Source organism: Aythya ferina (assembly GCF_964211825.1).
Source record: "Aythya ferina genome assembly, chromosome: 25".
Lineage (NCBI taxonomy): Eukaryota > Metazoa > Chordata > Aves > Anseriformes > Anatidae > Aythya > Aythya ferina.
The window spans coordinates 1,813,344-1,826,512 of record NC_140323.1 but is presented as its reverse complement, the minus strand read 5'-3'; the positions used below and the strand labels follow the sequence as shown (position 1 = coordinate 1,826,512).

At 47.0% G+C, this 13,169-nt stretch overlaps 1 protein-coding gene across 1 annotated transcript in view; it reads right to left on the bottom strand.

Moving 5' to 3' along the window:
• Positions 1–368: 368 nt before the first annotated feature.
• Positions 369–13,169, bottom strand: part of LOC311423619 (uncharacterized protein) — a 97,595-nt gene continuing 84,794 nt past the window's right edge. Inside the window, exons 5-6 of the mRNA XM_084497865.1 lie at positions 12,045–12,142; positions 369–1,285 (exon numbers count right to left, since the gene is read on the bottom strand). Coding sequence (XP_084353991.1) covers positions 1,141–1,285; positions 12,045–12,142 — 243 coding nt within the window. The 3' untranslated portion in view covers positions 369–1,140. The remainder of the gene's footprint in view (positions 1,286–12,044; positions 12,143–13,169) is intronic.

Sequence of the window (13,169 nt, the reverse complement as noted above, 5' to 3'; positions counted from 1 at the left end):
AACCGCAGGGTTGACTGCCCAGCATGAGAAAAGCCGCAGAGGACTGCAGTGTTGGAGGGGCTGCTCGGCCATGTCCTGCTTCCCGTGGCGCAGAGGCAGACCCAAGCTGCTCCTGCTTTCCAGGAGAGCCCCATCAACCTGTCCTGGTTCAGCTGGCGTAAAAACCTGCTGTATTAAGCCCTATAAATAGTTGACGTGCACATGCAGCACAATTCCTAAAACGTGGACTTAAATCCTCTGGGTTTATAGTGTTCAGGAGAGCTCTGACTCCTTTACCACCCACCGCCTGCATGGCCACAGCAGTAAAGCGGCTCCAGCGCTGCTCAGCTTTCTGAAGCAGTCCCAGATGGAGAGAGTATTGGCATAAATTCTTCGTATTAGTCTCATGCATGTCTGAGTTTGGGCTCTTATTCAGAAGTCCTACCAACACCCTCCTTTCTACCAGAAAATAAGATTTTTTAATTTTTTTTTTTCCCCAGAAAAGTATCCAAATGCTCTGTGCTTAATGGATTTGAGGGACCCTAGAACTACAGATACAGAACATCAAGAAGTATAACTGAAACAAATGCCTTATAAATATATATATTTACACACACACATATATTTCCAGTAGGTCAGGTTATATCCATGTTTTCCTGGTGGTTACTTCCTACTTTTGATAAAAACTCATTCACACTTTCACATCCCCAAGTGGTGACAGGGTCCACGCTGCCTTTCCTGGGACCCCAAGGGGTTTGGGTGCCCAGCCCCAAGTCCCCTCTTGGTTTCCAGAAGGGATAAATTGCACCGGGGAGGGCTGAGCTGCCGAGGAAGGCTCAGGGCTCCCTTTTATGCATCGCCAGCAGTAATCAAGTGCGTGTGCAGGCCAGATTATTTCCTTGCTTACATCAGTGCAACCCCATTACCCTTTAGTGCAGCCGCACAGGCACAACCAAGGGCACGATCTGAAGACAACGCAGCCGAACAGAGCTGCTCCTGCCTCGGCCTTGCGGCACCGCTCCGCCGAGCGCCTTTAATGCAAAGCTCCAGCAAGCACACATCCAGCAAGGGGGAGAAACACACAGCAGAGATGATAAAGTACAACGTGAAATTTAACAGCGTTGTTTCACCGCAGGATTTGAGGCGGTGGAAACAATCCTGCTAATTGAGGCAAGGTGCTCGGGATGGAGGCGACCTCCGGCCACTGCCCCCAAAAGCCTTCCGCAGGCACCGCGGCTCCCCGCAGCAGCTGGACTCCCGCACAAGGCGTTTCGTGGAAAAGTGCCTCATCTTGGGCTCACTGCCTCTGTAAACAAGTCATAACAACGCAATTACCGCGAGGGTCCCCTGTGCTCTGCTTGTCTGTACATAATATTGCCAATTTAAAAAACAAAAGAGATTCTCAGAAGTTCAGAGAATTGCCCACCTCCCTCCATGTAGAATCTAAATGGAGTTTTCTGCACTACCCATCTGTTCGTTTTATATAATATGTCCTTTTGCTTTTTTTTTTCCTCAAGATTAGATTGTTTTACTCATCTTTATACAGATCCACAGAGCTTCTGTAAGAGTAATCTGTGCCAGACTCAAGGCTATAGTGGAAGATCCCCACCCCTGCCTTAACAGAGCAGCTTTCATTATTATGCAAACATTAAAAGGAAAAAAAAAAAAAAAAAAAAAAAAAAAAAAAAACAGGCCCAAAATACCAAATACTTCTCCCAGTTATGAGAGTTATAGGTAACTCCTAGGAGGTTATCAAGGAATAAATGAAAAATACATCACCAGCAGGCACAGAAGCAGATAAGCCCTAACGCTGATGCTCATTTGCCCACGTGCAGGCTGCTCGCCCCTTCACCTCCCACACAGGGGGGGCAAATCCACGACGTGCCACATTCCCCATGGGAAAAGCCCTTGGAAGTGCCCACGTACACGCAGGAGGGACTGCACTTCAGCTAAAGTTAGCAGAAACAGATGTTTGTGGCAGTTTACTTGGCCTTTTCAGTTTAAGAAAATGATTAATAAATTAACGGGGTCATTCAGGAGGAATTGACTTTCATTTGGGTGGATACAAAAGGAAAAAGAGCAAGCTTGTTCCCCAAGTTTTGCATTCATGAATGTTGGGAGCGGATTTCAATGAGAACAGAAATAATCTTTTTGGGTGTTTTCAGCTCACTGGCATAAAGTAATTAGTGATGGTTTTCCATTTATTCACCTTCCAATGAAATAGGCCTGTGACCTTTTCCAACACAGGTAATGTTCATAACAAATGGACAATAAAGCAATTACAGGGCAGGGGAATAAACCATGCAGGCCTTCGCTCTGCCCGGATGCTGTGGAGTTGCACATCAAATGCGATTCTCTGGCTTTGTGCAGCGGCTTCAAGCTGCAGCTGCAGAACGGAGCAAAGTGCTCCTGCGGCACTCTGCATCTCCATTTCGTGATGGAGAGAGATGAGCTTGAAATGTCAGGCAAGAAACTGCCTTCCCGTAACTGCCACCAAGACAATTGTAGAGACAGGGAAAATATAAACTCGGAGGCTGATTTCATCCCATTGGAAAGATTTTTTTTTCCTGCTGGAGAAATACACATAGCAATTGAAAAGCTCCTGGCGCCAGCAGGCACCATGAGGAACAGTCGCTGCAGTCGTGTCAGGGATCCTGCTTCTCTCTCTCCACCTCATTTTTGGGGATTTGAGTACAAACAGCTGGTGACAACTCCAAGGAGAGCAAAAACTTCCATTTGAAAAATGGCAAGATTTGTTTGTGCAAACTTTCCTGTCTCCTTTCATCCTTTTTTCTTCCAGAATAAACATTTGAAACCTGTGAAGCCCACACTCAAAAGCAAGAGTCAGAGGCTTTAAAGAGAAATAATGAATAAACAACCTGAACCTCAGTCTCGTCTCCCACCTAGACACAACGTGTCACTCTGTAAGCCAAAAATTCAGACTCATGGGGTATCGCACTTTCATCTTCCACCACGACAGCTTGAGCTTTGCACGGCTTCTGTGTCCATGCTTCCTCTGCAAGGATGTAGGAGAGACAGCTCTGATTAATGCATAGCAGGTGAGCGAAGACGCTTCCTCCCCGGAAAGGAGGTTAGTTTGTTCGCACTTACAGAGCCCCAGCCGAGCGCAGCGCCCAGGGAAGTGTCACACTTGCAAATGAGCACTTCACAAGCCCCAGCACACGCACTGGCCATCGGGCAGCCATATGGCTTGCTAACACACCCACTGAGCTGCAAGGCTGCTGCACCTCACGGGCTAGCACGGCTCGGTTGCTGTCACCATCCAGGTGGCACAGGCGAGGAACAGAGAGCACAAAGAAATGGGGCAGAGGACGAGGCCAATGGCACGTGTCGCTAAGCCAAGGGCAGCAGCAGAGAGCAACAAGAACCACCTTCGGCGGGGAGAAATCACAGCAAGGAAATTAAGCCCAAGAAATGTAAATTCAAGGCAGTTTGTCTCCTACCACAGGGAAAGCCGAGCTCCCAGCCAGGCCTCCTGCCTGAGGTGGCCCTACAGCCAGCGCTGCTGCTTGAAAGGGCCAAAGATCTCGGCAGCAGCCTAAGCTACCTCACGTCTGATAAAGCAAATGTACTTGAAGTGAACAGATGCCTTCTTGTGTGTTAATGCAGTGCAGAAATGCCAAGGTTTTCCCTGTGCCTCCTCCTATTTCTTAACCTCCAGATCCAAGACCAGATGGGCTAGCAGCTCGCTCCGTGCTGTCATTCCCGACCCTTCTCCATAGCAGAGAGGAGAAGATGCAAGTTGACAGTGTCTAGATTATTTATAAGGATTAACTCCCACGGGGCTCCCCCGACGTGCAGCAAACACTTGTTATTATGCTATCCCACCCCGGTGGAAACCACTCAGAGCTGAGGCAGTAATCAGCTGTCCAGGGAACAGGGTCCTTTAGAAAACCTAGCGGGCTGGAGCACACAGCCGGCGTGGTGACTTGTGGTTTGCTCTTGCTCCCCTGTGGGCCTCATTTCCTTTCCAGGTCTCACTCGAACAGACTAACAGCAGCAGGAGTAGGCGCTTCTCCACAATATTAGACCGCTCTGCAAAGCCGCCTGTGCTTCTTTCAGGAACAGACCACCCCTGATTTTTTATCTTTCAGTGCCTGGGCACGCTCAAACAGGGATTTTTAGCTTTTGTGTTGACCCTTCTTACCGAGTTTATCGGTATAATACCTCTAAAGCCAGAGCAGATGTTTTAGTGCAAGCACTGTAACCTTTCCAGAGGTTGAGGTAAGGTGAAGTCCCCCAGCTGCAGCAAATGCTGGGCACTGACTCATCCTATCAGCAGACAGCCTTGGGCTGCCAACCCAAACAAATTTTAAAAATCTAATCAGGGCCAAACAAGGTGGATAATTGGGTGGATATTCCCTGGACATTTCCAAAATCCTGTCTGCTCTTCATGAGGCAGCAGGGTAGGAAGGGCAGTACCGTGGCTGACCTGGTGTCGGGGGAGCAGCAGCGCTGGCCTGGAGGTCCCACACAGCTCACCCCGGGCACGGCTGCAAAATAAAGCTGGGGCTGGGCTGCTCCCAGATCCCTGATTGCACTGGGCAATCAGGGGATGCAAGCAAGTGCATGATGCGATGGTCCATTCTGGTTTTAGACACATTGAAATCCATGTTGCACTTTGCTACTGAGAAAAAGAGGCTTTTCTTCCTAGAAATCAGCTAAGCTTCTGTAAGAGAAAGGGAAAAAAAAAATACATAGCGCAACTGTGCTTAGCCAGCCTCACAGCTTTGGGAAGAGTATTTCTATCAGGCCTGACCTTGCAGCACAGCATTAGCAAAGGGTTAGGATCATCTGCAAAGATCGCAGTAGGGAGAATGCCATACAGTACCCCACAATTTGCAAGAAACCCCATTAATGCTAAAACAATAACCCTCCGCACATGTACTCCTACACAGCCCTACCAGCCCTGCACCATGGAGGCTCAGCAGCTTCTGCATTAGTCAATGTAGGTGGGTTAAAGAAAGGGAAACGTTCTCTTGCTGTGCAGAGAAAAGCTCCAGCAACAAACGGAAAGCTGTGGAAGCCCTGGCTGGGGAGCCCAGCAGGCAGCGAGGGGTGTTTGTGGAGGCAGCGGATCAGGCTTCAAGCTACTGCTCTGTGCCAGGCTGCAGCTGATTACCATTATTTCACCCTCAAATTTTAAGTTCCATTTAACTCAGTTTAAGCTCCCGTGCAGACCTTTGGAATGGAACAAAGCCGGGGGCTGCGGACCCAGGGCGCTGCGTGGGAGCAAACTCGGTGGCTGCCTCAGCAGGGCCGGATCCCCCAGGGGCACATTCATGAATTTGTCCTCCCTGCAGCCACAGCAGCTGCTCGAATGGCTCATTTCAACAGCAGCCATGAAACAGAGGTGCTAGGGCTTGGGAGCAGGGCCCAGATGGGCACAGCTCACACCGGGCGTGCTGCCTCACAGCAAGGACCTGTTTCATGGAGGCTCCCGTTGCCCTCTGCGGTATGACAGGAGCTCGTCTGGCAGAAGCACATTTAGCAACATGACTGATCCCTTCCTCTGATGGTTCTCGGTCCCACAAGGGAGCATCTCCATGGGAGCACTTCATCTTGTTACAGGTTTTCCTATGAGATAGGTATGTGCAAAACCAAAGAAAACTCTCTGTGTCCCAAGTGCTGCGTGTCCCAGGCAGCCCCACCACTTGGTACGGGCTGTCATGGTTTGCTCCTGACTGAATTCCCTTTGCATGAGGAAGTCCAGTCTTCAGAAACATTAGTCGAAGCTCAAAATATAGTTATTTTTGCTACTGTAGAGGTATACACCCAACAGCACGCTCAATGCTCAACGTTCTCCCAAACCTGTACATAAAATTAACCCAACAGACAATAAATGCCACAAATAATTCTCATACTTCCAGAGAAAATCAATGTCCTTATCAACAGCAAACGGTAGCTGCAGTTATGAATATTTAACATACAGCATTGCTGTGAGTTTAGAAATGCCTTTACACCCTATCTCAACCCTGTAATAAACCCTAAGGTCTTATGGGATTTTTTTTTTAATGAAAAGAAATAAAAAAGCATTAAAGCTAAGTCATTAAGTGCTGGAAGTAGTAGCAAATGCCAATTGCAATCTGCACAACCCATCAGTATAACCCAGCTGTAAGTCAGGGCCACTTCCTAATGTACGACAAATTTATTCTCCTTGTATGATAAAGCCATGAAGTGCTCCTCGCATCGCTAAACAAACAGCAAGTGCGGATCACTGGGACGACACCAGTCCTTGAGAACCAAACCACAGCACAGGTCTAACGGCGAGGGCAGGCCCATCCTCACCAGCACAGGCCCCGAGGAGCTTTCATCCACTTGGACCTCGCTCTCTCCGGCCACAGCCCCCGGCGTCTCAGGACCAGAGCTTGTACCCTGCAAACAAACCTGCAAAGGCTGTAGCATCTGTGCTGGCCCTCTGGCCTTTCAGTCCACGTGGTTTCAGTCCCTGAAGTCCTTCCCCACGACCACAGGGGCTCGTGGTTACCAACAGAGCACGGAGCTCTCACTTGTTCGTCTCTCTGGGAACCCTGCTGGAAGTTTTCAGCACCTTGTTCCCAAGCAGATATTGGAGAGCTGCCTTGCTGCTGGTGTTCCTCTGTTCCCTCTCACTTGCCAGTTAAAGCCTTGAAGGTTACCAGCACTGAAAATAAACCACCAACAGCGCCGATGTGTCCGATCGTGCTTCCCCAGACTCTGGAGCCATTACAGCTCCTTCTAATGCAGTTCTGGAACTGAAGATTTCTGGGTTTGTTTCTCCAAAAATCTTTTAGAATTGTCATATTTATAAAATTATAAATAATTGGTGTCCAGCCTTTCAGAAATTGTAATATAGCTGCATACAGATTTAAGAACAAGCTGAAATGTGTTTTTTCTAGAAACATTAAGTCCTGAAATCTTCCAAGCTCCCACGCCAAAGTCTTGGCACTCGGGGATGAGCACTGGGGCACTGGGCCTCACATCACTTCCAGTTTGCATACTGAAACTGTCCATGAACGTCACCCAAAGCCCCGCTGCTGGCTGGGCAGGAAGCAAATCGCGATGATGAACGAAAGCTCAGCGTTAAAGTTTCCCTGAAGTAAACGACTTGTGTGATTAAATGACACGGGGAGTTGTCAATAAAATCATCCACAAATTCTGTCAAATAGAAGAGTAATTATGGCTTCTGCTTGTTTGTAATAAAACGATACATTAGCCAAGCTTACACAAAACACAAACACCTTCTGATTTCATTGAAGATTAATGCTAATGTGCCAAATTGCCAGACTAAATTTAATTGCTCTTTTTTATCTTCATTAAATGATAAGCAGCAGCCACAGAAATGGTTCTGGTGACCTTGGATTAACATAAACCTTCAGTCACAGCCAAGTCTCCTGCTTTTCTTTCTAGCCCAGTCACTTCACTGGGGGTGCAACATCCCAGCTGCCCCTCGAGTCCCTGATCAGGGCCTCGTGCCTGACAGGGCACAGCCAGCCCCCCAAAACCCAATAAAATCATTTTTGCCTCTGTGACCACCTAAAACTGAACATGTTTCTTCAAAAATGTGGCTCTTTTTCTTTTCCCGTTTGTGTTTTGCAACAATATATTTGTAGAAGAAAAATATTGCACAGCTACTTCCCATCGCCATAGCAACCTCCTGCTCTGGCTCCAATTGATAAATACTTGGCAAATCCCCGTTACTGTAGGTTAGCTGTTGCAAAAATCATACACTATCTCTTGCAAATAACTGCACAAAACATTTAAAATGTTTTCTAGGTGAAGAGTAATGGCCTGATTTTAGCCCTTGTACACCTGAGCTTCTGTTATTCGCGGTGGCTTTTCAGACAGCAAATAATTGCAGACAACTTAATTCATCTCTGTGTCCAAGCAGTGCATTTGCAGATTTCTCCTAAGCTTTTCGATAGCTAAATGGCTTCATGCGAGATCACGGGAGAGTGAGAGCACAAATCCCACCTACAATCATTCACTGCTAAGAGAAAGCTGCTGTTGCATGTCTGTCCCTATCTGCTCCTCCTGCTGCATAAACCCCGCGCTACAATACGGAGAGGAAAGACAGCAAAGAGACATCCCTGCTCAACTCCTGGGGCTCAGACCAGGGTAGGACTGAGCAGAGGAACCAGGGAAGGCTTCCACGTTTGTATTTGTGAAGAGACAAACCCACAGTGCCCAAATGAAATGGAAGCCCCTGTACTTCCAGAGCAACTGCTCTTCCTCCTCCTTATCTGCTGTTCATTAATGGAATTTGTCCTCTACCTTCAGCCGCACTGAGTCAGCACGAGCCTATCGTCCCTGCCGAAAGGGCCCTCCAGGCAAAGTTCAAATGACCAATTAGTGTCTCTATGTACTTTAAAGCTGCTTTCCCCGCTTGCCAAGGCTGAGTCAGTAACCTTTAAAAATGTAAAGCTTATCGTGGGATGCTTGCAACTGCATCCTCAAACATCACTGTCTGGTGATGCGAATGTGTTGCTGGGGCTTGCTGTCTCATTCTCTCCTATGCCATCAGTAATTTAAAGCCTGTGCTATGCTCTGCAGCATACAAAATAAATCCCAGCTTGGGGTGAATTGGCTGGGACGAGATGGGGAGCACTGCCCTGGGAAAGCAATGCCGGTGCGAACCACTTCTGCTTCTCTTCGGGCTCTCCAGACAGCATCAGGTGGCAGGGCAGGTGCCCAACGCTCCATCTGCTGTTTGAGCACACCACAGCCCAAGTGAAACACCCCAGGAAGAAAGCTGGGCTGCCTTCCACCAGAGCGTGAAGGGAGCAGCAGACCGACGGGATGCCCAGGAGGTCACCGGCGATGCACTAATGAGGCCGGGGTGAGTGCCACCAGACCTGGCCATCCAGAAGTCATTAGGTCTGGTTCTGAAGATCCGGGGGTAGGGAGTAGTTAGCCAAGTTTTGCCGGTAGCTAATGAGCCTCAAAGTTCAAAATTTCTACCTTGTTAATTGGATTTTTCTGGCTTCATTTTAAAGCTATTTGGGTCTTTGTGCCTTTCTCTGAAGAAAAAGCCTTTCAGTACCTGGCGCTTCCTCCCTGTGAAGGTACTTATCCACTGAAATTAAGTTACAAGCTCCTTTTCGATAAGATAAACAGACTGAGCTCCTTAAGTCTATCACTGTAAAATATTCTCTCCAGCACTTAATTCTTTATGAATCTTTTCAGCTCAGTGACATGGCAGCAGAAAGGTAAAAATCAGGAAAAAAAGGCAGAAAAATGAGGCCCACTACAGGAGATAAAGGGATGCGCTATCTGAGGGAGTGAATAGCCCAGGATATCACAAAAGATGCTAAAGTCATTATACAACTATAGTACAAAATTACTCCCCAAACCTTACCACCGTGCAGGGCTGCCACACCGCGTGGGGAAAGGCTGAGCCAGCAGCTGGGAAGCTGCCTCATGCCAGCTCGCGATAAATGCACACGTTCTGTATTCCTTAAAGCATCTGAGACAGGGAGCTTGAGTCAGGCTGATAAGGTGGGCTGTCCTTTCAGTCAGGGATGTCAACATGGATTTCAACATGTTCTCACAAAAACTCTTACAAACGTACATCAGATGCCGGAGGAAAAGGCAGATCTGTATCACCGCACACGTGAAACTGCATCACGGACTACTTCAAGTGTTAGTTCATAAGAAACAACCTAGGCTCGAATTAGGTGGCATGAACCAGGCAGGTGGAATTTCTACACAGCAGATTTACAGATTTGTGCACTGTATGCAAGATACCGAGTGCATCCAGGATAAAGTACCCCCCTGAGGTTAATTTTGGTCCAAAAGTGTCATTTTTGAACTTAAAAATGGCCACTCAGAAGCTTCTCCAAGACTGAAAAATAGGGACTGGCTCCAGGAACAGAGAAGTTTATGGGACTGCGAAGATGCTGAATTATGCCCAAAGAGCACATCAGGAACTGAAGGATTCATCTTCATGGGGGGGAGGTACAGAACACACAGATACCTGCTCACGCCATGCTCCCTGCCATTTACTTGTTAGCTGTGACAGAGCAATAGATGCTCTGCTTCAGCTGAATTAATGCTTGCTTTTCCAAATTCTGCAAGTACAGCATAGAAATGATACCACTCTTCTTCCATTGTCTTCTAAAAACCCTCGCTCCTCATGGTTAATAGCGAGCAATAGTTAACACTTGCAATTCTCATATCACTAAAAAAAATGGCTTGCTTAAATATGACACGCTGTCATCTGTTATATTACTGGCCCTTCCACTTTATTCATTTATAATTTAATTATCAGTTAATTTGATCAAATACATCAGAATTTAAGCCATTTACATTAAAAGTAACACATCTTTTCCCTTTTATTCCCTCTTTTGTGGCAGGTGTTACTCAATAATTCAATCAGTGCCTGCAGAAAGCTTCTGTTTAATTAATAAGAAAATGGGTAACAGCAAGTGAAAAAAACAGGCGTGCATGAAAGTCCCTGATGAGAAACAATGGATCTTGTTAAGAGCTACGAAATCCAGATGTTTCATTTACAGTTGTGCTGGATGAACAAACGGGACCTTTCCGTGGGTGAAAGTGGCCGCCCCACGGAAGGGGGGCACCAGCCCAGCCACCCGCTTCGCTCTTCCCATGCCCACCCAGCAGCAACGGGAACCAGCACAGAAGCTGAGGCCCTCCTTAATCCAGCTCCTCCCTGCAAACATTTGTGGCTGTGAAATGATTAATAATGTTGTTTTTGCTAGGAAATTCGGTGTTTGCTAAGCGAGGAGAAATCCACTTGTAAACTGCCCAGCCTTGGCAGCCACACTGCTATGGTCCAGCGAGGAGTCACGCTGGTGCTGGGAGATGTTCCGAGCACTGTTGGTGTTTCACAGCTGCTGCACTGGAGAAATATCTGATGAACTGGATTTTTTTTTCCTGATTAGTATATTGTAATTAATTCTCTGAAGAATCCTTGCTTAGCAACTTTATTAAATCCCATTAAGACTAATGAATTGTTGTTGTTGCCTAATTATATAGTTGTTTCTAGTTTAATGAACTGTATCTTAACAGACATAGAACGGACATTTTATGTTTAGAAGGGAAATATTTTAAATAAAGGTATATATTTTTACTAATACCATCATTTGTTGGTTACTTTCGCTTTTAAGGAAACTATTAGAAGATACTGTCCCTTGAATACAGGCTTTGCTAGCCAGAGACAAGCAAAAAGCAAAAAATGAAACATGTTCTAACAGCTGATGTAAAGCAGATATTTTTGCTCCTGGTAATGTAATTTCTCTCTGCAAAATAAAATCTGAGGACCTCTGTAACTAGCTGAATACTCCCAACTCAAATGATCTTATAGAGGGGAAAAAAAAAAAAAAGTACAGTGCAGGATGGGTACTCTATGAGAATTTTCTTCACAAAGCCAATTATGTTGATGTTTTTCCAGCTGAAAGCCATGTAAAGGGCACAGTGCCACCATGCACCTGCCCTCACACAGCCCCTGAGCCACCTGCATCACACAGGCACAGGTCAGAAGCAAACCCCTGCCAAGACACATGGTGCTAACAGCTGGGATGACTTCATGGGGAGCACCCCTAAGAAAGGAAGCCTGAAAGACTCCAGTGCTATGCCGGGGGACTGAAGGCCCTGAAGTGCTTCAGATCCATGTTGGTCACTAACCCACAGCAAGAGACACACACACACAGCTGCAAGAATAAAGCTGGGCAGGCAGACAGAGGAAAGACTTTTTCCACACCTGTAGAGATGCTGAGTGCTACCACATAGGCTAGGTTCAGTTTTATTCTTTGTCAATGCAATACAGCCAGAGCACACCAGCAAATTGGGCCAGAACATGTCTACTTCGCTATCTTCATTAAAAACACATTTCAAGAAATTCTGCAGCCACTGGGAAGTTACACTGGATGTTCTCCTGTAGGTTAGGCTGGCACCTAACCCCAGCACTCCCTGGGCACTCCTGCTGCCACTCGCCCTGAGCTCAACCTGCTCAGACTACGGCACTACACAAGGGAGCTCGTGCTGAATTAACTCCCTGCAGGCCCCAGGAGCACACACGTCCTCACCCGACACGCCAACATTACCTGGAGGAGCCGGAGCCATCTCTGACCAGAGCAGCTGCTGCGTCTCTCCCAGGCTGAAGTTGTGAGTCTTGTTGCAGGCTCAGGGCTGGCATCCAGGACTGCAGCGAAGGAAAAGATAGTCAGAAACCCTGTAGTTATCCTGACCATGCACCTCTCCAAGGAGAATACCTTTTTCCTTTCTCGTCATGCAAACGCTGGGAGCCAGATGCCAACCACCAGCCACGTAGCTCCCGCTCAGAGGGCACTCATGGCATTTCGCCTCCCTGCACAGCAGGACAGGGCTTCACCCAAGGCTGGCAGCAATTCCTCTGAGTCCCCCAGCCACCTGCACCTCCTCAGGGAAGGCATTTAATGTAACTGCTTCACCACCTACATCTGAGCAAGCATTATGCTTTCATGACATTGGAAGAGAGGTTAGTCAATTATCATTTAAATTGCACCACTGCTCCAAAGCAAGAAGCACTGTGAAGCACTACAAGAAGATCCCCCTGTCCCAGGGGGTATATTATATCATTTGCTATTCAGGAAGGCCTGGGCTTCCAACTCCACATTTCAGATTTGAAAAGATGCTGCCACCTGTGCCTGCAAGGCAGCGGCACTGGCAGGGCACAGCTCTCAGCAGCATGCAGGGACAGATACACAGCACTCGGCACAGCAAGGCTGCGGCTGCTCTTGTCCAAACAAGTCAATTCAGTGCCCCAAAATAAAGTATCTCCTGAACTTTTCCTGAGGATAGTCTGTAGGGCAAAATAGTTATACTCCTAAAATAGGAGCTGCTTAAAAAATAAGAATTGCTACTGCTTAAAAAAAAAAAAGGGGGCAATCATCATCTTGAATGCTAATACATATAATCTTCAACACACTGCAGCCACACCACAGATTAATTTCAGTACGGAGATTATGTTAATATACCAAAAAAAAGAAATTGTGATACTGAGTTATATCAAAGATTTTTCTTTTTAGTCACTGTCTCTGGCACCAGCCAGCAATGCCTGTTTCAAAGTAAAGTCAAAGGCCTCTATAATGCATTGAGTTGAACAGTAATTATTACAGGGAAAGGCAAAAAGTTTAAACTTGAGCAGTGCTTGATCTTGATCTGACATTAGTTCCTTAAAGTAACCAGTA